At 43.4% G+C, this 23,466-nt stretch overlaps 1 protein-coding gene and 1 long non-coding RNA gene across 4 annotated transcripts in view; one reads left to right on the top strand and one right to left on the bottom strand.

Moving 5' to 3' along the window:
- Window positions 1-1,213: 1,213 nt before the first annotated feature.
- Window positions 1,214-22,125, bottom strand: LOC120888308 (uncharacterized). Its single transcript, XR_013422912.1, has 4 exons — window positions 21,919-22,125; window positions 13,441-13,518; window positions 5,126-5,238; window positions 1,214-2,888 (listed from the first exon to the last, which is right to left on the bottom strand). It is a non-coding gene; the product is annotated as an uncharacterized LOC120888308 (long non-coding RNA).
- Acvr1b (activin A receptor type 1B) overlaps window positions 20,765-23,466 on the top strand; it is a 40,785-nt gene continuing 38,083 nt past the window's right edge. For 2 of the 3 annotated variants that reach the window (XM_078014657.1, XM_078014659.1), the window contains exon 1: window positions 20,765-20,923. In XM_078014657.1, coding sequence (XP_077870783.1) covers window positions 20,833-20,923 — 91 coding nt within the window. In that variant the 5' untranslated portion in view covers window positions 20,765-20,832. Of the gene's footprint in view, window positions 20,924-21,773; window positions 21,850-23,466 lie in introns of all 3 variants that reach the window. The other variant, XM_078014658.1, reaches the window with a different exon arrangement.

The raw sequence follows: 23,466 nt of genomic DNA, 5'->3' as shown, positions 1-23,466 counted from the left end.
TTAAATGCCCCTGGATTCAATCTCCAGGACTCCCCCAATAGTATATTCCACTTTTCTGGAGAACATTATTCTGCATTTTACTTTTTTCACTTAATAATATTTATCTTGGAGCTTTTTTTGTGTGTGTGTGCTGGAGATGGAACCCAGGGTTTTATGCATATAAGGCAAGCATACTACCAACTGAGTTATATCCCCAGCCCTGCCTTGGAGACCTTTACATATCAGTATAGAGAGCTTTTGCTTTCTCTATTTAAAAAAATTTTTTTAAATATCTTTACTTTATTTATTTATTTTTATATGGTGCTAAGGATCGAGCCCAGCATCTCACACGTGCTAGGCAAGTACTCTACCACTGAGGTACAATCCCAGCCTGTGCTTACTCTATTTTTAATAACAATATAGTATTCCAATGGATGTACTATTATCAAACCAGTCCCTACATTTGGAAGTTTCAGTTATTTCTGACCTTGGCCATTACAAACCATGTTGCAATGAATAAACTTAAGTATGCACCAATCACTTTGATTCATTCAAGTATACCTGTATGATGGACTCTAAAAAGTGAAGTTCCTGGGTCAAAGGACACGTGAATTTGGCCAAGTCAATTTTCAAGAAGTGCAAAGGAGGAGATTGCCCTGGAAGATTATGAAAACACAAGTCACAGAGTAATAGAATAATATCAGACAAGTGGATAAATAGACAAGTGAAACACAATAAAGAACTCAGACACAGTCCACCTATATCTGGAAACTGATACCTGCTAATGGGCACATCAAAAATTAGTAAAGACGATGGCTAAAAGTTACAGGATTTTTCAGAGGGTTATGAAAATGTTCTAAAATTGATTGTAATAATGATCATACAATTCTGTGAATACACTGAAAGTCATTGAATTATTCAACTTAAATGGGTGAATTGTATGAGATGTGAATTCTATCTCAACACAATTGTGAAGATGTTAGTGAAGGGGCTGAGGTGTAACTTGGTGATAGAGAACTTGCTTATTGCAAGTGGGTTTGATTCCTAGCAGTGTAGCGGGGGGAAGAATATTAGTGAAGGAAGGCTAGATTGTTTAAATAGTTTTAGGAACCTTGGATCCATGTTTGGACATAAATGCAATTGAGTTAAATACAAAAATGGGCTCTAAATGGATTAAAGAACAAAATGTAAAATGCAAGACTCTAAGGCTAACAAAAGATAATGTGAGAGAGCATTCTCTTTTTTAAAAAAATATTTATTTTTTTAGTTTTAGGTAGATACAATATCTTTATTTTATTTTTATGTGGTGCTGAGGATTAAACCCAGTGCCTCACACATGCTAGGTGAGCATTCTACCGCTTGAGCCACAACCACAGCCCTAGAGCATTCTTTTTGTCCTAGGGATAGAGAGACTTCAAGAAGACACATGAAGCACAAATTGTAAAACAAAACTATACACACACACACACACACACACATACACACACATATATGGATATGACTATATCAGTGCATTCTTAAACTATACACCATGGATAAATTTAACATTAAAGCTAATAAAATTATTAGGTAGATGATGAACTGGAAGCCTTAGCATTAATATCTATATTACCATAGGACACTCCTGAAAACCAACAAGCCCCAATAGAAAAATAGGTAAAAGACATGAAGAGTTAATTCACAAAAGAAAAAGTTGGAATGACTAATATAAAAAGGAATGTTCTAATTCACTAGTAATCAGAGAAATGAACATTTAAATGACATACTAACATCCATCAAAATGGCAAAATTAGAAAAGTGAGTAATGCCTAGTGTTGACAAGGATGTAGAGAAGTAGAAACTCTTGTGCAGTTGTTGTAGAAGTATAAACTGGCAGAGCCTTTTTAGCATTATTTAAAGAATATGGGTATGCCTTTTCCATTTGATCTTGTGATACTATTACTTGTATATATCTCAGAGAAATTCTCACACAAGTCCACAAGGAGACATGTATCAGGAGGAAGTTCAACACACTTTTGCTTGTGGTAGCTGAGAGTTGGAACAAACCTTGGTATCTACCCCTGGGGGAATAGATGAATAAAATGTGGATGAATCTTTCAGAATATGACATCATCCATTGGAAACAATGAGCCATATATAAAAAGTATTATATATATATATATATATATATATATACACACACACACACACACACACACACACACACACACACACACATGCATACATACATACACCCACAGCAACATAGATCTTAAAAACATAGAACTGATTAGCAAAAAAAATGAGTTTTATAACACAATGCCTTTTCATATTATTAAATGCATACATATTCAAAGCAACATTATGTCCTTAACAGGGATATATGTATATAATTCAGGACATGGAAGAAGCTCTTGTGGAGCACTTCATGGTGCCTGTGGGGTCAAGAGAGCAAGATAGATGGAGATTGAAAGGAGACTGGAGAAGGAGCTGGAAAGTAATCTCTAAGAGAGGCCTTGTGCCTTGCACAGGATATGGATGATAACATGCTGCTAAGTGGCATGGTTACCTTGAAACCTGCAGAGGGGAAAATAAAAAGAATCAAGACCACAGAGTTGAGTCCAGACTCAGCCCCTTTTGAGCTTGTAATTCTGTTCAGAAAACAGATCAGAAGCTCCAGGGACTCAGTGTCTCATCTCTCAATGGGGATTATACATAGGTGGTTGTGAGAAATCATGGTCGCGTGGGCAAAGGACCTCACCAGAACTGTTGTTCAATAAATAATAATAACAATGGTAGGACCTTGTCCTTGCTGATAGCATTCCCAGCTCCAGTTCTGCAGAGTTGCAGCCAGCCTGGTATCAATACCTTCTGCTTTGCTCCTTGGTTACTGGCTCTCTGATATCCCAGGCTGCTCATTGGGGCAGCAACTAAGAGAGATTTGCAAGAAAAGGAGAAAAACCTAGGATCACATGTATGTATTTATATGTTTCTCAATGTCTATTTATTTATTTGATTCCCAAACAGCTCTTCATCCTACACTTACTGGCGGCTCCCTTTGGATCAATACTTTAGTTAGGTCTTTTGAGAATGAAATTTATATTCACGCCCCACCGTTCCCTTAGTAACAATCTCCCGCAATCAGATCTGCTCTCTGGTGGAAATGGCCTTTGGAAAGCGCTTGTGTGGTACACAGTTGCACGATCTTACCTTTGCCAGAAATGTTTTCTGACGTAGCCAGTATCTTTTCCAGAAAAAAAAAAATTAACTACATTTAAGCAGACTTAACAAGGTCTTAAAATAGATATAAAGTGGTTTCACCCCACAAGGGGAATTCTTAAAATACTAAAGTACTGTTTTTAAGCATAGTCAAGTACTTCAGAAACACTCATTTACATTGCAAACAATTTCTATGCTAATTACAAATGATTCTTTCCCAACCACTAGGTAATATTTTGTGTTACTGTTTGTACCTGAAATGAATACAATTATTTTTTTCTTTCTTCTGTTTTTTTTTTAAACTAATATTCACTTATTCAAAATGGCCTTTTCACACTTCTCCCAGATTTGCACTTTTATTGTACTTCAGGTGTGAATTTGAGAATTTGATAAAAACAGATTTATCACAGTTGTTTTGATAAGAAGGTGTCAACTCTCTGCTCTTCCAATAAATCTCTTTCAAACCTTCTATACTTCAACAACTGAAACCCCATATGCCGAGTTGGCTTCTTGTTTCTAGAGAAAGCAGAAGCCCAAGATGCCCTCAAGTGCAGGTGCCAAATCTCTAAAGTCGCCTGCGTCTACATCTTTCCCTCCTGCCGCCCAGTTTCCTCACTCTTGATTTTTGGTTTTTGTTTTGAGAATGGGACTTCTAGGTTGCCCAGGCTCACCTTGAGCTCCTGGGCTCAAGTGATCATCCTGCCTCAGCCTTCCATGAAGCCGGGACAATAGACCTGCACAACTGGAAGTTCCCTCACTCCCCATAACCCTTGGTCCTTCTGGGTGAATCCTCACCCTACCTTTCTCTAGAGAGTCCTTTCTATCAGCATGTTACTTGCTGAAAAGAGAAACCCTCAAGCCCACACCCCTCCAACCAACCTGTTCTCTCTTCCTTCTCCTGTCCCCTTTATGGCCACATCTATTGGAAAAATGTCTGCTTCCTCGCCTCCCACTCGCTCCTCAGCCCACTGCCTTCTGTCTTTGCCATGGAAACTGATCTCTTGGAGGTTAGACGGGCCTCCTTGTTGCTAAACCTGGTGGACTCTTCTCAGTCCTTCCTTATTTAGCTGACCTCTCAGCAGCACTGCTGACCATGTCTGCCTCTGGCTTTCCCACCACACACTGTGGGTCTCCTACCTCCCCTGGGGGCTCTTCTCTTCTTGTCTCTCCCCTAAATGCTGGCGTCTCTCATCCTCTGGCCTGGGTCCTCTTCTTCCTCTACATACCTCCTGGGTGAGCTCATTGCACCTTGGCTTTAATGCTCACAAATGACTTCCAGATCTATGTCTGGGCCCATGCCCCCTCCCGAGCTCTAGTCTTCAAGACTTCCTCCAGCCCTCAAGCTCCTTCTGGATGGTTCCTTGGATGGCTCCCAGGCATCTCAAACTCATCATGTCTGACAGAACTCCCCAAACCTGCTCCATCAGGGAATGGTATTAGTAGCCAAACACATGACCTTCCTTTGTAACTTTCTACTCTCTAGTGGCTGCCCAGCCCCAAGAGTCAGTTGAACACAAAAGTCTTATCCATCCTGCCTCCTAAATCATCTCACAATTCCATCCATCTCTCTTTATCCCTAACCAGGTCCCAGCCTCCACTGTCCTAGAGCCAGGTTAGATCAACATCTTGGGCCACATCTCCATTCATAGTCCTCCTCATCCTTTGTGGTTCAGTCCCATTGGATTTCTTTTTAGCTCCTTAGACCCACAGTTTCTTTTTGCCTCCAGGCCTTTGCACATATTGTCCTCTCTGTCTGGAACATGCTTAGCTGGGTTGATTTGCATTTATTAGTAAATGTGTGGGTGGTGTGATGGAGTGGACCTTGGAAAGAGGCGGGTGTAGATTTGAATTCCAGTTCTGTTGTTTCCAAGCTGTAACACCCTAAACCTGTCAATCAATGTTGAGCCTCGGGGTTCTCATCTGTAGAAAGGGGCACAATAAAACCTACCATGGGACTGGGATTGTGGCTCAGAGGTGGAGCGCTTGCCTGGCACAGGGGGACCCGGGTTCGATCCTCAGCACCACATAAAAATAAAGGCATTGTGTTGTGTCCATCTACCCCTAAAAAATAAATATTAAAAAAAATTAACATGTTGGTTTTACTTTTCAGCAACCTGACCCACCTCCACCCACCCACTCTCAAACAAGTATTTTTCTGGGAGCTGCCATGTTAGAAGCACTACATGACACAGACCACTAGCAACAGATAATTGGGCAAGAGAGTGGCACCTGACCCAAGCTGGACCATCAGTCCCTACCTCCCAAACTAGGAACTGGAATTCAGAGAGTCACACTGGACTCTTTTCCTGTGTGGCTAGGCTGACTAGAGACCCAATGGCTGTCAGTAGCCATATGCTTCTTTGTGGCTGGGAAACAGAGAGAACTGGTCTTAAGAAGTACATAGAGACAGATGCAGAAATGAAATAAAGATCCAGAGAGGAAGAGAGAGTGAAACAGAGAAAAGGTCTTGTACATTTGACATCCTGGTTCCAATGACTGATTGAAGCCAGCTGCATCAAGCCCGTGAGAAACCCTGTATCCTAAGCCAAAAAAAAAAAAGCATTTCCCCTTAAATTGCTAGACTGGATTTCAGTGATTCAAAGCCAACAAAGCCCTAAGTAATTAAACAGTCTTGTGAAAAAGTTATTGTAAAAATTAGAAATGAGGTATGCATACCTATGGTAGATATTTAATAAATAAATAACAATTTTAGTGATATGAATTAATAATATGTATTAATATGCCTTTGCAGAGGCACCCATTTACAATATATTAATTCTTTACAATGTTTTCAGATAAAGGGCCCAGTGCTTAGCACTATATCACTCCTCAGGTATATATACACCTATACATATGTGGGCACATGTGCACACACACACATATACACACACACACACATATGTATTATTTTTAATTTTTTTCCTGAGTTAAAGTCTCTCTCCATTGCCCAGGATGGCCTCAAACTTCTTGGCTCAAGTGATCTGCCTGCATCAGCCTCCTGAGCAGCTGGGACTACTGGCTATGTTTTGTTATTGTTGATGTCTTGTTTTTTTGTGGTGTTGGGGATTGAAGACATTCATGGCTTTCTGCATGTGAGGCAAGTATTCTACCATCTGAGCTATATCCCCAGCCCCTGGCTATGTATTTTTAATTGAAAAGGCAAAGTATCATATTTTGGTAATTTTTTATTTTTTTATTTTTATTTTTATTTTATTTTATTTTTTTTAAAGAGAGAGTGAGAGAGGAGAGAGAGAGAGAATTTTTAATATTTATTTTTTAGTTCTCGGCGGACACGACATCTTTGTTGGTATGTGGTGCTGAGGATCGAACCCGGGCCACACGCATGCCATACGAGCGCGCTACAGCCTGAGCCACATTCCCAGCCCATATTTTGGTAATTTTTTAAAAGGGGGGGAAATTACATGTAATATCATCACATCAAATTGAAGCAAGTTCTTTCATTGCATACATACTTCACATACTTATAATCGGGTGCACATTCCATTTTGTCTGGTATTTTTCACTTAACATATCATAAATGTTTAAATATTTCTTCACAGACTTTGGAAGTTTTTGAATGATTTAATATAGTATATAATGTAATTTATAAAGCCATTCCCTATGTAGATGTGCTTTCTTCTTTTTTTTTAATCTTCTTTTTTTTATTGGTTGTTCAAAACATTACAAAGCTCTTGACATATCATATTTCATACATTAGACTCAAGTGGGTTATGAACTCCCATTTTTACCCCAAATACAGATTGCAGAATCATATCGGTTACACATCCACATTTTTACATAATGCCCTATTAGTAACTGTTGTATTCTGCTACCTTTCCTATCCTCTACTATCCTCCCTCCCCTCCCCTCCCATCTTCTCTCTCTACCCCATCTATTGTAATTCATTTCTCTCCTTGTTTATTTTCCCATTCCCCTCTTTCTTCTTTTTTTTTTTTAAATTTTTTGTTTTAGTTGTAGTTGGACACAATACCTTTATTTTATTTTGATGTGGTGCTGAGGATTGAACCTAGTGCCCCGCACATGCTAGGTGAGCGCTCTACTACTGAGCCACAACCTCAGCCCCGCTCCCACCCCAGCTTTTTTCTTTTTTCTGTCATAAATCATACTTCAATTATCTTTGTGGATAAGATCTAAGCTTACAAAATTCTTCAAGGCTCTTGTTATATTGCTGTTTTGCTCTTGAAAAGGTTGAGAGTGGAGATGTTGCTCAAAAACTATTTTAAATTAGCTTTTGCTGGTTTAATTTTAAAACTAATATGCAATAATCTTTGAAAATGTTGATACCGATAATCAAAAAGAAAATATTTTAATTTCACCAAGCAGAGAAATCTTGTAAACATTTTGCTATACATCGTTCCAGTTGCCTTTCGTGCATAATTTTTTACAAATGTTACACTATACTGTACATGTTTTTAAAAATTTTGTTTAGTTGTAGATGGACACAATATCTTTATTTTATTTTATTTATTTTTATGAGGTGCCCAGGATTGAACCCAGTGCCTCACGCATGCGAGACAAGTACTCTACCACTGAGCTACAACCCCAGCCCTGTACTGTGCACATTTTATAATCTGATTTTCCCTACTCTAACTGTATATAATCAACATTTTTTCATGTCATTAAAAACTTCTTTTTCCTCTTCTTTGGTGCTGAGGATTGAACTGAAGGCCTCATGTATGCTAACCTCACCCTCTCCAGTAAGCTACACCCCAGTCCCCATTGAATACTTTTCTACAACCCTTAATGTGTATGTACCTTATGTGAGCAATTCTTTATTTTTGAACATTTGTTTCCAGCATTTAAGTGTTTCAGGTGACACTGTGATAATATTTTCAAGTCAAATCTTTATGCACTCATCTTTTTATAGTATGTTTTTAGAATAAATTCCTGCAAATGGTCAAGAAGTATATGGAGATCTTTGGGATAATTTTAAGAAGTGGAATTATGAGGTTCAACATTACAAAATTCTTCAAGGTCATGCTATATTGCTGTTTTGCTACAAAAAACAAAAGTGTGTGTGGTGAGGGAGATAGGAGTGGGGATACAGCTCAGTGCAAGGCCCTGGGTTTGATACCTAGCACCACAAAGTAAAAAAAAAAAAAAAAATCAGTAGCTGGTCATGGTAGGCCAGAGACTCAGGAAATTGAGGCAGGAGAACTGCAAGTTCAAGGCCAGCCTGGGCAACTTGGAGAGGTCCTTCCTCAAAATAAAATTAAAATGGCTAAGGATGTAGCTCAGTAGTAGAATACCCATGGATTCAATCCCCAGGGCTGGGATAGGGAGAGATTGTCAATTTTCAGGAGTAAACTTTTGGTGGGAGGAGAATGAAGTGGCTTTTTGTCCTCTCAGAATCCCCTTCCAAGGTAGAAACAGATTGCATGCACGGGGGTTATGAGGACCAGTTCTTGGCCCCCTCTCTCCCTCTGTCTTCCACATTGCTTCCCTGTAGGCATTTCAGAGAGTAATGGCAAAGATCAGAAGCCTGGTTTCCAGGTGTTGGTTCTATATTTTTACTAGCTAAATGTCTTAGGAAGTCACTTCAGGCATTCTAAGTCTCAGTTTGCCAACCTGTTAAGTGAAGCTAATTGTACCTTGCTCTTGAGATGCCTCATTTGTCTAAAGGCAAAGGAGTAGCAAATCAATTGTAAAGTCTTAGATATTCTAAGTCTTGAATCTGTTCAGCCCCACCAGGAAACTGGGCCTTGTTTTTTTTTTGAAGACCCACAGAAAAATGGTGGCAGAGAGTATTGAATCAGGGGATTTGGCCCACCTTGCTCTTTGTTTAGAGTCCCTCCATAGACAGATTCCCCCAAGCCCACTGGCTGGCTTTATTCTGCAGGACTAGATTATGGGAGCCCACTGTTCTAGAGCTACAATAGCTGTGGTGGGATTCTTTGGCTTTAATAAACAACCCCTTTTCCCCCAAACCGAGGCAGCCTCTCTAGGTTCCCATGACAACAGCACGCCTGGGAAGGACCAGCTCAGAGGAAAAACCAGATTTTACTGTAAGGAAAAACTGGCCAGAAGCCACAGGCAGGGCAAGCTGGGACAAAGGCTCTGCAGCCAGGCTGGGCCTTGGGGCAAGGACCACACAGGGGCCAGCTTGGTGCTACAACCAGATGCCATTAAATGTGCTGTGTATGTATTGATGATTTGATTTTCATCACAAATCCATGAAGTTGGTGCCATCACTATCCCTGTTTTATAGGTGGTGACATTAAAAACTGGCAGTCTGACTTCAGTTGCCAGCATCATTGACCTCTCCTAAGTCATAATTCTCATCTCTACTGCCTTTGGTAATTGATAAAGGACAGTTTCACTCTATCCGAACACATGTTTTGCAAGACTGAAAATCATTATTCCCATATCACAGCTGACGAATCCAAAGGTCAGAAGGGTTAAGTGATGGGCCCCAAATCACACAGCTAACAAGTAATAGGGTTGGGATTTGAACCCATATCTGTCTAAATCCAAAGGCCATGATCTTTACTAATGTTTCTGGAAATAGACTTGGGCCTTCGTAACTTCCCACAGATACATTTTTCCATAAACCTGGGAGGAGGATCCTGGTTCATTAGAATAGCTTTAGGGGCATGAGTGGGACATGTTTCTGAGCCTTTAGTGCTAAGTAAACCCTTTCCCAACATGTACATGTTCATGCTCATGCACACACAAATGGGTGCACACTCTCACATGGAATGAGTATAAGCCCTCAGAGGCTGACACGGCCCTCCTTCCAGGCAGGATTGTGCCCGCCTATTTACAGAAGGCTTCCAAGCGGGAGCCTGCCCACACCTGCATGCCTTCCTGAGTGAGGCTGCTAGAAGGCATAGCTCCCCACTCCAACTCATTTTGTGTAACTAGGCTGGGGCCTCCCAAAGAAGGGAGAAACTTCCAGTCTGTGAGACCATTTGGACTTTTTTAGTTTTAAATATATATATATACATATAATTTTTTTTTTTTTTAACAAGTGAGGATTCTAAACATCAGAGCCTGGAGCCTAGGATGCTCTGGGTAGGGAAGGTTCTGTCATCTCTACAGGATTCATCTCTACATTGTTCTTCCAATGTTCATTTTTTACTTAACGTATTTCATTACCTGTGCTCTGATTTGATTATTTTCTAGATGGTGGTCTTTGATTTTTAAAAGCCCCTCATTTCTTGCATTTCAAAGTGCAGTGAACCTGTCTAAACTGTCTAACACAACTTTTTTTTAAAAAAATGTTTAGTTGCAGAAGGACACAATACTTTTATTTTGTTTATTTAGTTTTTTAATGTGGATAGAACCCAGTGCCTAAGGCATGCTGGGCAAGCGCTCTGCCACTGAGCCACAACCTCAGCCCTGTCTAATACATCTCTGGCAGACTATTCTATATTTTCCAACTGAGATCTTACCCCTAAAATTCTGGAGTAAAATCTTGACATTTGCATCAGATGGCTATTTAGATGGGGATGTAGTTTAGTGGATTCCATCCCCAGCACCCAAAAAAAAAAAAAAAAGAAACAAACAAAAAGTCATTCTATGGGAATTGATTGATCCTATGGCTTCATCTCAAAGGCAGAGCTAAAGACACATTTGAACTCACCCCTTTCCACCTCTGCAGTGTTAAGTGAGGCCTCAGAAGCCAAAGTCCTGCCAGGTTACCTCTCAAATTGTGGGTTAGAGCGAGCCAGTGGCCTGAAGGCAGCAGACAGCTTCTGCACATTTGATTTCTGGAAACAGTCCTTTGATCCCTTTCCCTGGCTTCATCACTGACCATTCCCACCTAAGGTCCTAGGGGAGGACTGGAAATCATCATAAGAGGTTTGGACATCAAGCTTCCTCCAGCCGCTGGCAGACCCTGCCATGCCGCCGAGGCATAACCTCACTGTGTTCTATGTCAAACTGCCAACATTGGAATAGTACATGGAGCACACTACAGCTCCCCGAATTCTCACTTGGGTAGAAACTAGCCATGAAGGCTTTCTTTGGAGGCCCTGCACATCCATCCACAAGGCAGCATGGACTTTAAGGTGGAGGGGGCAGCCGGGAGAGGCTGCATACTCAGTGAGAAAGAAAGCAAGGAGAGGGGCTAGCAGGACAGGGAGCAGGGAGATCAGAGCTGGGGACCGTGGCCAAAATAAGGTAACACCATGCCTGTTTTTTCTTCTTGAGGAGGCAGGGAGGAAGAGGGCATCCCTGCCGCCCTGAGTCCTGAGCCCAAGGGCGTGCCCCAGCCCTCCGCCTGGCACAGGTCCGCAGGGGGCATGTAGTAAGTGCACACTAGAGCCGTGGTTATGTTGATGAGATGACGGCTCAGCACTCAGTCTGCAAAGTCCAGACTTCTGTCTCTCCCACCCCCTGGGAATTTCATAAATAAATCCCTGGACCTGTTCCAAGAAGAATTTCAAGGCTTCTCGGCGTGTGTGTGTGTTTCCAGAAACATAACAATTTTACATGATGCCTAGTATGCAAACTCCTAAGCAACTAGTGGAGAGGAAGGAGGGCTGGGCATGGCAAAGTGGGGGTGGATGGACTGGACTGGGTCAGGCTGGGACCCGGCGGCCAGGAAAGCAGCAGTCAAGGGCGGCGGTGGTTTGAGCCCAGGCTCTGCAGCTGGCGGCTGCTAACCTGGCTCCCCAGACACCCAGTCTGCCCAGGGCTCAGATTGCCCAGCCTCCCCTCCCCCACCCTGGGGCTTTGGCAGGATTCTCCACCAGGTTTTTGCAAAGTGCTGGGGTCTTAAAATAGCATAAACACACACACACACACACACACACACACACACACACACACACACACTCCTGTACCACAGAATAAGGACCAAAAGAAAGAGAGAGAGAGAAGTAAAGGAGGACTGTAGGGCATCTTCCTGAGCAGAGAGTAGTCAGAGGCCAGGCAGGAAACAGGTAGCAGTAGGTGTGAGGAAGGGGGTGGAGGAATGGAGCGGAGACGACAAGATAGAACCTGTGTCTGAGTGTGTGTGACAAGGTGATAGGACTCATCGTCATGTCTGGAGTACGTGTGTGAGTGTGTGTAGGTAGCTGGGATCATAAAACCAGCGTCTGTGTTGTGTGACCAGTTTGGCAAGGGGGATCCGGATTTCCCTCCTGGGCTGTGAACTCCTGGAGGGCAAGGACTAAGAGCTTTCATATACTCATTTCTAGGGCCTAACCCAGTGCCTGGCACATAGACATCTGATACAGGCTCTGAGGATAAATAAATGAGGGATAAACACATGGATTTATTAGAATATAAGCTGATAGCAATAAGGATAGTCCAGCTTCAAGTGTTAAAATGAAATATGGGTACCCCAAAGTTAGAAGAGTCAATCAATCAAGGAGGAGTGAAATGGTGGGAGGGAAATGGAAGTTATGGCTGCCACGGTTGGTTTATGATCTGCCTGGGGAAGATGAGAACGCAGAGCGGGGGAGGCTTCCTGAGGGAAGCAGGCCCTGAGCCGGTAGATTGCACGAGCTGGTGTTTTAGGCCTGCTCATAGGCTGCAAGGACCAACATGCTCAAACGGTGGAAGTGAAAAGAGGATTTCCTGAGAAGACAGATGGGAATTTCAGAGAACCCAGTAGTGGAAAATACAGTCAGATCTCATGGGATCTGAGAAGACACTGTGCTGGGTGTTGGGTACTATTTGACTGTTTAGTGAAGGTGGAGGGTGTGTGTCCACAGACACACCCACAAGCACAGCTGGGGTAAGCCCAGTTTCTTTCTCTCTGTTTCCCTCATGCCTTTGATCCACTCTTTTCTCCTGGCTCACCCTAGCTCATGGTGGCTTCCAGGTACTGGTCTCCTGTTCGCACCACCATCTAAATAACTTAGCTTCTGCATTTTCTTAGTTCAAATACTCCCAAGAGAGGACTTAAGTGGCTCAGTCAATCTGTTTCTTGCTTTCCCTTGGTTCAGATGTCCAGCCCTGGTGCAACAGCTGTGGCCAGAAGGCAGACCATAAAAACTCCCCTAGAAGAGGCAGGAGTAGCCAGTGAGAATGATACACTCCTGGGATCCAAGTAGGAGGAAAATTTTGAGGGGCTTGGTGTGTCAGTTGGGTTGGGGATTTGCTTCATGACCTTGAGCTATGCTTCAGTTCCTCATCTCTGCAATGGGATAAATAATATCATGTCTCTCGTGGGGCTACTGTGAAGGTAGATAAATAACCAGGGTAAATTTCTTAGGAGTCTGTGGTCAGTCTCTGAACACTATTTTTATGCATAGGAGAACTCAGTATGGATGAATAGTAAGCTCTCACTGTGTAGAGATCTTGACTGCCAGTTTGGGCTCTGTCCCGGACAGCACATATTTCTTCTCCGGGTCTCAGTTTCTCCATCTATAAAACAACAGGATCAGACTAAATAATTTTGAAAATCCTCTCAAGGTTTAGAATGTCATGACTATAAGCAATAGACAGCTTGTATGTCCTGGAGAAGGCAGCTGACAAATGCAGGAAGCTTTTGGAACATGGGTATGCTGTGGTGTATCTAGGGGACTGCAGGGAGGGTGGCCAGAAGGTAGGGAGGTGCCAGAGATGTGTGCTTTAAGCTTCTAGCCTGGAACATCACCAATGGCCTAAAAGAGAGGGGCACCAGTAAGAAGGTGAAAGCTATGAGATCTATAACAACAGGAGGATGACTGGGAGAACAATCCTGTCTGGCCACTGGGCATGCCCAGATAGAAACTAAAATATGAATCATCAAGGCTGAGGGCATAGGGCCTATTTACCAAGGAAGCAGTGAGGTGGAACAAGGTCAATGTTCAGGTTAGAGGAAAGAAAGAAGGCTTTCCTCAAAAGTTATTTAATAGCCTCTGCGGCAGAAAGAGAGAAGGAGAGCACAGCAGAATTTTCTTCAGTAACACCCCAACTTGGCATCATCCCATGGGACCACTGCAGATGAACTGCATTAGGTCCCTGACAACTGACTGAAGTCTTTGAGCTTTTCAGACCATAACAGTTGCTCTAGCCAGTGCCCCATGCTCAGCCATGAGGCACATCACACTTTTAAGTCCCCCACTTTTTATTTTGAGGTATGGGTCTCATCGTGTTGCCCAGGATGTCCTTGAACTCCTAGGCTTAAGCTATCACTCCTACCTCAGCTTCCCAAATAGCTGAGACAGTATATGTCACTGTACCCAGTCTTGATTTTTTTTTCCATTATCTAATTTGCTCTCCTGCTTCCCTCAACACTCTAGCCTAACTGTCCCTCCACCAGCCCCTAGGCCCTCACACCCTCACCTCCACCCCTTTCACTTTATCTTCTGCTTCCACCCAAAGCTGCTGAGCATTTCCAGAGAAAACAAGCCCCATAAAGGGGCTTGCTGTGACCTCAACTTTATGAACTGCAATCCTGGCTGTGTCCCAGTGTCACTCTGACAATCTCTCTCTGCTTTCTATATCCCTGTATATGCCTCTCATCCTCCACAATGGCTTTTACAAACTCTTACCCCTCTCCTCAAGCACATCTACTATCATATACCACTTTTCCACAAGAGTACATTGTACCAAAACAGAGGCCATGGCTTTACCTTTACCAGAACATCAGGATGACCCTCTTGTGCCTGTGAACTTTCTCTTTATGAAATGCCTTCCTCCAGTCTCTCCACCAGGCCAAGGCTGGCCCCTGTACCTCTGGATCTTGATCCTGTGTTCACCATCTACTCTGGGTTTTGACTCTATCACTTACTCTTTATTCTTCCTGTATCTTTGGACTCCTCTTGGTTTCCTTATACAGTCTAAGTTGCAGTCTCTTTTTATTTAAGCAAGAAAATAAAGTAGGGTCACTCCCCTGACCTTGTGTACCCTTCTGCAATACTCTTTTCATTCTTTCTCTTGTTCAGTTTGGAAATCTTTATTTTTAAATTGGATTATTTAGTCCATTTACATTTATTGCAATCATGCATATAATTGAATTTATTTTCATCCATATTATTTTGTTATTTCAAATTGCCCTATTTTTTTCTTTCTCTCTTCCTTGGACTATTTTCTTATTCTATTTCCTTAATCTCTTAACCTAGAATTTGTATACGTTTTCTCTTCTATTAGTGAATACCTAACAATTAGTAAAGTATGCTTGAACTTGTGAATAACTTATACATTTTTTAGTTAACCTTATTTTCAAAAAGTCATTTTCTATGACTATATAAGTTGACTGCTTTTCATTTTTTCTCTCTGGTCAGGTGTTTTTTAATTTTTTACTATGTAGATTGTATTTCTTGAAATATTGTCTATGAAAATTCCCTGTAACTTGGGTTGAAGGTGGGTTCTTCTAGAGGTGATTTGCTTTTCTTTCTTCTAGGCACTACCAGAAAGTTTTTTGGCCCAGGACAACTTGAATCTAAATAGTGAGTAGTTTTTTGAATCATCCAAGTAGAGCGAGTTTGGAATGAAAACAAATCAGAGGCTAGCTTGCAGTTATGAATTCTCAGGGAAGATTTTTTCCCCATTCTCACTCAGTGACAAAGTTCAAGACAGGCAGCTCTCCTTGTAGTCTCTTAGAGGTGTGAGTTATTTCTAGATGATCCTTAAACTAAATGTGACCTATTGTGGGTCACAGCTTTGTGCAAAAGGTCTCTTACTTGATTCCCCACTTGGGATGGGTCTGGGCTTTGTCTCCTGTGTCCTGATTGCCTTCAAAAACCAAAGTTCAAGTTTACCTGGTATGTAAATACTTTCAAGCTTTGGTGAACTGCTTTCCTCTCTTGATTCTTAGTTTAATTTTATTTGTTTTTTGAGGTACTGGAGATTGAACGTAGGCCTCACACATGTTAGGAAAGTACTCTACTACTATGGCCAACCAGTTTTGTTTTCTTTCTTTTCTTTTTTTTTTTTTTTTTTGTGGTGGTGGTAGGGTACCAGAGATTGAACCAAGGGGCACTTAACCACTGAGCCACATCCCCAGCCTTTTTTATATTTAATTTCGAGACAGGGTGGCACTAAGTTGCTTAGGGCCTTGTTAAGTTGCTGAGGCTGGCTTTGAACTTGCATTTGTCCTGCCTCAGCCTCCTGAATCACTGGGATTATGGATGTGTGCCACAGCACTGGACTGTTCTTCATCTTTGGGTTGAGCATTCTTCATTGTCTTGCTAGTTTATTGAGTACTTGAAGTCATAAGCAGGAAGTTTGCTCAAAGTACCTGTTCTACTATTCTTAAAGAAATCCAAATTTCACCTTTTCATCACTTTCAAGCTTTTTTAAAGAATAGATGACACTCAGTCTTCCTAAGTCTACTTCCATTTATATACAGTCCCTCAAGTTATGCCTCCATTCCATTCTCCTCTGAACCTGCCCAGGTAAGCATCGCCAGTGGGGGTTAAATTCTCAAATCCTCAGAGACTCTTGTTCCTTGTCTTACTTGACCTCTTTTTGACATTAGACACTAGGGACCTCTTCAAAGCCTCTCCTGCCTTGGTTCCATGATTTTGTCATCTCTAGATTCTCTTTCTACTTCTATAACTTCTCTGTCTCTTCTTTCCTGTGGCTATTGCAGAATTCTTGTGCTTTCTTGAGCTATTTGAGCATCTATGATATGCTGCTGGCTTCCAAAGCCACATTTTCATGACTCCAGGCACAAGATACTTTTCAAACTCAGTGTGTCCAACAAGAAACTCATTTTCTTTCCCCAAACCTGCCTTTCCTATTCTGCTGAATGGAATTCTCAAGCAGCCAGTCACCCAAATCAAATTGTCTTGGAATTACATGGGACCATTCCCTTTCCTCAACTCCCACATCCAGTCAGTCTTCTTGTTTCTACCACTTTAAATTTCCTCAGGTGGGTGGCACAGGCCTGCAATGCCAGGGAGTTGGGAGAATCCTAAGTTTGAGGCCAGACTTTACAACTTAGTGAGAACCTGCAAAAAAAAAAAGATGGTGGTGGCTTTTCCATCTTCACAATGGCTGCCTGGGGTCAGGTCCTCCTCCGATCTTGTCTGGGCTAATAGAATTGCCAACTCTTTGGTTTCCTTATCACCAATCTTGCCTTCCTCCAACCATCCTCTGCACAAACTTCAAGTTCACTTGGTTCAGCAAACACAAATATCATCACTTTACCCCACTGGTTAGATGTCTTCCAAGTATACTTCTCTGTCTACCTATCTCTCCAACATTACCTTTTGGCTCTATCACCAGCCTCTTCAGCATGAACCCTCTGGGTATAATGCCATGCTGCTCACTATTTCCCTAAATACCAGGCAAAACAGTTTTCTGACATCCCCTGCCTTGCCCCAAACAGGCATGTCTATCTGAAGAGCACTCTTTGATTTTCCAAGCCTTTTCCCTGCAGAGTTGAATCATCCATGCCCTCTGTATTTCCCCACTGAGTTTTAGTGTTTTTTTTCCACAGCATCTATAATCTGGTTTTTACCCTTTCATGCTTGTCTCTATTAGGTTGAAGTTCCATGAGGGCAAGGGCCAAGACTTACTCATGTGTATATGTTGTGCCTGGTACACTGTTGGTATTCAGTAAGTGCTTGTAGAATGGATAATGATGATGAGCTACTGCCTTCTGGGATTAATGGCCCTGGTACTCACCAAGGTAAACCCCATGAAATCCCCTAAGAGGTGTGTCCTGTAACCAAGATGGCAGCTGTGAAACTGGGTGGTCTAGTCATTGGAGGTTTGGGGAAGGTAGACTTTTTCCTTAGAAAGTAACTCCTGATAGCTCTAAGGAATCTCAGGACAAAGGAACAAAGAGAGGAGATGAAAAGTTCATAGATAGTGATATGGGTCCATCCATAAGATTAATGGACACTTAAGTGAAAAATGGTTACCAGAGGCTGGAGAGAGTTGGGGGGAGATGGGGAAAGGCTGATCAGCAGGTACAAAGTCATAGTTACATAAGAGAAGTAAGTTTTGGCTGGGAGTGGTGGTACATGCCCATAATCCTAAAGGCTCAGGAGACTGAGACAGGAAGATTGCAAGTTCAAGGCCAACCTCAGCAATTTAGCAAGACCCTAAGCAGCTTAGTGAGAACTTGTCTCAAAGTTAAAAAAAAAAAAAAGAAAGAAGAAGAAGGAGGAGGAGGAAGAGGAGGAGGAAGAGGAGGAAGAGGAAGAGGAGGAGGAGGAAGAGGAGGAGGAGGAAGAGGAGGAGGAGGAAGAGGAGGAGGAGGAGGAGGAGGAGGCTAGGATGTAGCTCATTGGTAAAGTGCCTCTGGGTTAAATCCCCACCCCCACCCCAAAATAGTTTTTTTGTTCTATTGCACAGAAGGATAACTATAGATAATGATAATGTACTACATATTTCAAAAAAGCTAGAGAAAAGAACTTGGAGTGTTTTTACTACCAAGAAATGATAAATGTTTGAGAAGATAGACATGCCACCCTGATTTGAGTATTATACAATGTATACATGTATGGAAACATTACATGGCATCCCATAAATATGTGTATTTTATTATGTGGCCTTCAGGGATATAAAAAGATCTGGGAGGCATCCTTGGGCCAGGCTGTGGGAGGGAGCAAAGAGCACAGGTGTGAATTAGCAAGGCGAAGGAAGGACAGCTCTTTCCCACTTAGCCTCAGAAATATGCTCCTGAGTGGTCAGCTTCCTCTTCCCAACAGCAGGGACTGGTGACAGTACTGGGTTGAATATGCCCACCCCCATTCATGTCCACCTGTAGTCTGTGGATTTCCACTCCTTGACCATCCTCTCTACTCCAAATTGGGCTCTAATCCAATAATTGATGTCTTTATAAGAAGAGAGAAATGTGAATGCAGAGACAGTCAGAGGAAAGCCAGCCTTGTAAGATGGAGGTGGGACTGGAGTGATGCTTCCACTAGCAGAAGAACACCAGGGATTCTGGGAACCACCAGAAGCTACAAGAGGCAAGGAAGCATTCTTCCCTAGAGACCCCAGAGAGGGCATGTCTTGCCAACACCATGTTTCTTATTTCTAGCTGTCAGAATGTTGAAAGGGAAAAAAAATTCTGTTATTTAAAACTGACCAGTTATTATTGGTACTTTGATTTGGCAGCCCTAGGAGACTAATACAGTACTGTGTTGCTGCTGTGTCCACCACTGCTGAGAGATCTAAGAGCATAGTTTGGGAAACTATGAGACTACAGCATAGTTTGGGAAACCATTTAGATAGCCTTCTGGGGCTACCTCTTGGAGGGATGAGGGAAAGCAGAATAAGAATAAGGTGTTTACTCATGCAGCTACACTGACCCACTCATAGAGTGAGCTTTGGCATGCTAGGTGAGCACTCTATCACTGTTACATTTCCAGCCCTGGTCTGCAATCTTGTTCTGTGTACGAGGATGGGAATTCTTTGGGTTGGTAACAACTTGTAAGGTGAGGATTCCATTTAAGAAACTTTTTCTCTCACCCCTTAGCCATTGGCTCTACCCTTAGATCTTACATAATGAAACTATGCCCTAGAGAAGTTAAACTCTTGCCGGATTCACAGACAATTAGTAAGAGAAACAGAATTCAGATCCAGAACCCTCTGGCTCCAAAAACCCTGCCCTTTTAACCACCTCAAGTTAAAGAAAGTGAATTCTTCAAAATGATATGGGGTGATTTGCTTTGCTTTTTATAAACTCCCCCCCCATCTCAAAGTAATGTTCATTTGGAAAACATTTAGAAATTACTGAAATGTTTAAAGAAAAAGTAAAAACAATTATTCATGACGATAACTACTGTTAATATCACGTAACACCCTTCTAGTCTTTTTTTTCTATGCAAATATGAATTATCAACAAAATTTTAACACCACAAATAGTTTTGTTTTGCTTTTTCACCTAGCATTACCTCATGAACATTTTCTCATGTCAATAACTGTTTTCGTAAACATGATTTTTAATTACAAAATATTGTTCCATCGTATGGGTGGGTCATTATTTAAGTCTTCTATTAGTGCCTTCCTAGTTTCCAGCTGTTTACAACGATAAGTAAATATGTTATCATTTTGCGTAAATATGTATCCTCATTATTTCCTAAAGACGGGAACAATACCGGATAAATGGGATGAATGTTTTAAGGCATTTGATACATAATGTCATATTGTTTATGAGGGTTTTACCTGCCAGCAGAATGAGCATGCCTGGGGCAGCACCCTCACTAAGACTGTCAGCATTAACAGGCTTCGCTATATTTTGTAAAGAAGCATGCAGTGATCCGATCACACAGGTTGCCGTGCCCAGATTGCTGGGAGAAGACCCAGAGGGAAACTAGTCAGGAGACCGTTGCTTTGATCCCAGGGGGACCTGACGAGGCTTGAGGCTAGGCAGCAGGGATGGAGGAACGGGAACACGCACTGGATTCGTGCTGCTCGGATGGGGGCGGGGCACCGGAGCTGATAAGGTAATTATGCGCGGCGCCGGGAACGGGAGAAGGAGGGGGCGGTGCGTCCGCTCCAGCCTCCTCCGCACCGAACTGCGAGGTTGGCGGAGGCGCGAGCCCCTCCCACCCCTTTAACAAGGACACTCCCCTTTAAGGCGGGCGCCCGCGCGCACCCGGCCCCGCCCTTCGGGGGCGCGCGCGGCGGCCGCGGCGCCGGCTCCGCCGGGAGCGCACGTGCCGGCGCGGGGCGGAGGAGAGGGAGGCGGGAGCGGGGCCGCGGGAGGAGGGGAGGCGCCGGGGGCGCGCGCGCGCTGGGCGCTGCTGGGCTGCGGCGGCGGCGGCGGCGGCGGCGGCGGCGGTGGTTACTATGGCGGAGTCGGCCGGAGCCTCCTCCTTCTTTCCCCTTGTTGTCCTTCTGCTCGCCGGCAACGGCGGGTCTGGGCCCCGGGGGATCCAGGGTGAGTCCCGGGGCGGGGGGCGGAGGCCGGGATGGAGAGGGCCGGGCGAGGGCGAGGCCTCGAGCCGCGGCCCCTGAGCTACAGCGCGCCCCCTCCCCACACGCACAATATGGCCGGGCGGGGGGCGCGGAGGAGTCGGGGTGACCCTCAGTCTGCTTGCCCGACCTCCGAGGCGCGGCCGCCCAGAGGCCACCCGAGCTCACGCCGGGCCCCTGGGGACCCAAGCCCTCTTCCAAGCGGAACTGAATTCGGGGAGCTCCAGGGGCTTGCGCTCCCCGCACCCCCGTGTTCCATAGAGGGGAGTCCCAGCTTCCTTAAGATTGGGAGAGGTCTCTGGTTTTTGCCCTTAAGCACGTCCAGAAACGGGGGGGCTTTATTCCTACCCACCAGATGCTCCTGGGGGCGCCTTTTCTCCCGCCAAGATTGTGGGGTTCGGTAATGGGGTCTTGCTTCTCTTAGGTATCCTGATGAGAGCTCTCGCGCACCCCAGGCTATAGGGGAAGGGGGTCTCTAACCTTCCCTTCAGCTTCTGCACTTGGCGTGTCTCTACCTTTCCTCCCTTGCCTCCCTGATGTTCTGGGAACGGGAGTCACATTTCCCCTTCGCTCAGCCCCCTGTGTTCTGCGGGGCAAACCCCCCACCTCCGATGCACATGCCTCAGGAAGTGGGACGAGCAGGCCCCGCAACCTTTTTGGAGCTTGGCTTTGGAATCTCTCTAACCCTATGAAAACTAGTTCCCGGGCGGTTAATCTGAATCTAGGTGTATTTGCTTTCCTCCCATCTCCCCCATCCCACCCCACCCCACCCCAGGGGGGCCCATTTAGTTAATCACTTTGTGGATGCCTTTCAGGTGATATCCTAGAACCTGCGTCCAACCCCCAAGATTATTTAAAGATCCCACCACTGGACCGTCTCCCTGGCCCTTGGTCAGTACTTATTTACCTTCGCCCACAAACCCTCTTCCCGGCCCTCCCCCACCCTCACACACTCCTTACCTTCCGACCCCCACAGCCTTCTGCTCGCCTGATCTTCCCCGACACCCTTCCCATACAGAGGTGGGGACCTTTCTGTGGGACATTCCACTGGATGTGTTGTTTATGAGGCTTTGGGGACTGAAAAGAGCTGATGAAACCCTAAAATATTTCATTTGCGAGAGTCCTCTCAAATGTGTTTTGGCATTGGGTCTGCAGATGAAGGTTATATTTGGCAGTTATATTGAAGTGATTATTGACCCACAGATGGATCTGGGAGAGACTATCAGGATTGTATTTGCTCCCATGTACAAAGCCTGCTGCTTTGACTTAGAAGCCCCTAACCTTCCAGCAATGGGAGATCAAGTGTGTGTTCTTGGGCTCTTCTGGCAACTAAAAACAATTCTCAGGTGGATCCAGGCTTCCTTAATAAAGCAGAACATGAAGAAAGACACTATGCCACTTTGGAGTCTCAAAAACAAGTTTATTATCTTCGGCTTTGATATTTGTTCCCAGTGGTGTAGCCTATGCAGTGAGGTCTTTGTTCACTGGTTAATGCTTCTGTTAGGTACCTTGTGTGTGTCTTCCTCGGTATTGCTGCGCTGTGGCATAGGTAACTGCTCTGTGAGGTCTGATAAACATGCTGAAGATGTAGGAACAGAGCCTGACATTTGTGGTGAGATAATGATTTTCATAAATAAGGATGTTCATGGGGTCTTATTATGGGCCATGTTTTTGGAATGTGTAATACAATTTTATTTCTCTAGTAGGGTTGTAAAAATAAGGTTCACCCTTCAGGTTTCTTATGTGTATGTGAATAAATCTTTAAGTCCTTCAAATAGGAATTTTTATTCTGCCCTTAATGTAGCCAAGATTTTAAACAGTCATTTCTCTGCCCATTTGGTGTGGTGTTTGTGGGGTTTGTCTTGTGAGCTAAGTTAAGAATGTTTAATTGATAATCCAACTGGTTTTGAATGGTGCAGAGTTCATTTTTTTGTAACCTTCCTAAAAAAGGATGTTTGTTGGGGTGAGGGTGGGTGGTCATAATAGGGAATCGGTTTCTTTTTTTAGTATATGGGAAATTAAGTTGTGTGTCCAACAAACATTCTCAAAGGCCTTTAAACTTCTTGGCCAGACACTACAGTTTTTTCCGGGACACATCTAGTTGCCAATAGTGCATGCTAGAGAGACCACTGTTGCAAAAGGCTTAAAGTAAAACGTCAGTTCTGGGAAAATAGAAGCTATGGGATAACAAGAAGTTGATGTTTTTTTTCCCCTTCCCTGATTTCCTATATAGTGCTCCCCTACATTGGCTAGAGAAGAGATAAGAGCCCAGCAGCTCTAATGCCTGGTACTCGAACATAATGTGAGGACAGTAAGGGATAGGTGTTTCTATTAGTTAATGAATTAATTAGTTAATTTCTATTAGTCTTTTACTGGGAGTAGTAAAAGACCAGTGATAAGGAGAATGAGTTTAAGGCTAGAAACAGTAGCCATTTGTTAGGTATACTGTGTTTTAAGACCTAGCTTAGCAATGTTCACATTGGTATTTAAAAATGTAAAGTTGAGTTG

This window comes from Ictidomys tridecemlineatus, chromosome 6 (assembly GCF_052094955.1).
Source record: "Ictidomys tridecemlineatus isolate mIctTri1 chromosome 6, mIctTri1.hap1, whole genome shotgun sequence".
NCBI classification, from domain to species: domain Eukaryota; kingdom Metazoa; phylum Chordata; class Mammalia; order Rodentia; family Sciuridae; genus Ictidomys; species Ictidomys tridecemlineatus.
Note: the sequence above shows the minus strand (reverse complement) of the source record. Positions and strands in the feature narration are given on the sequence as shown.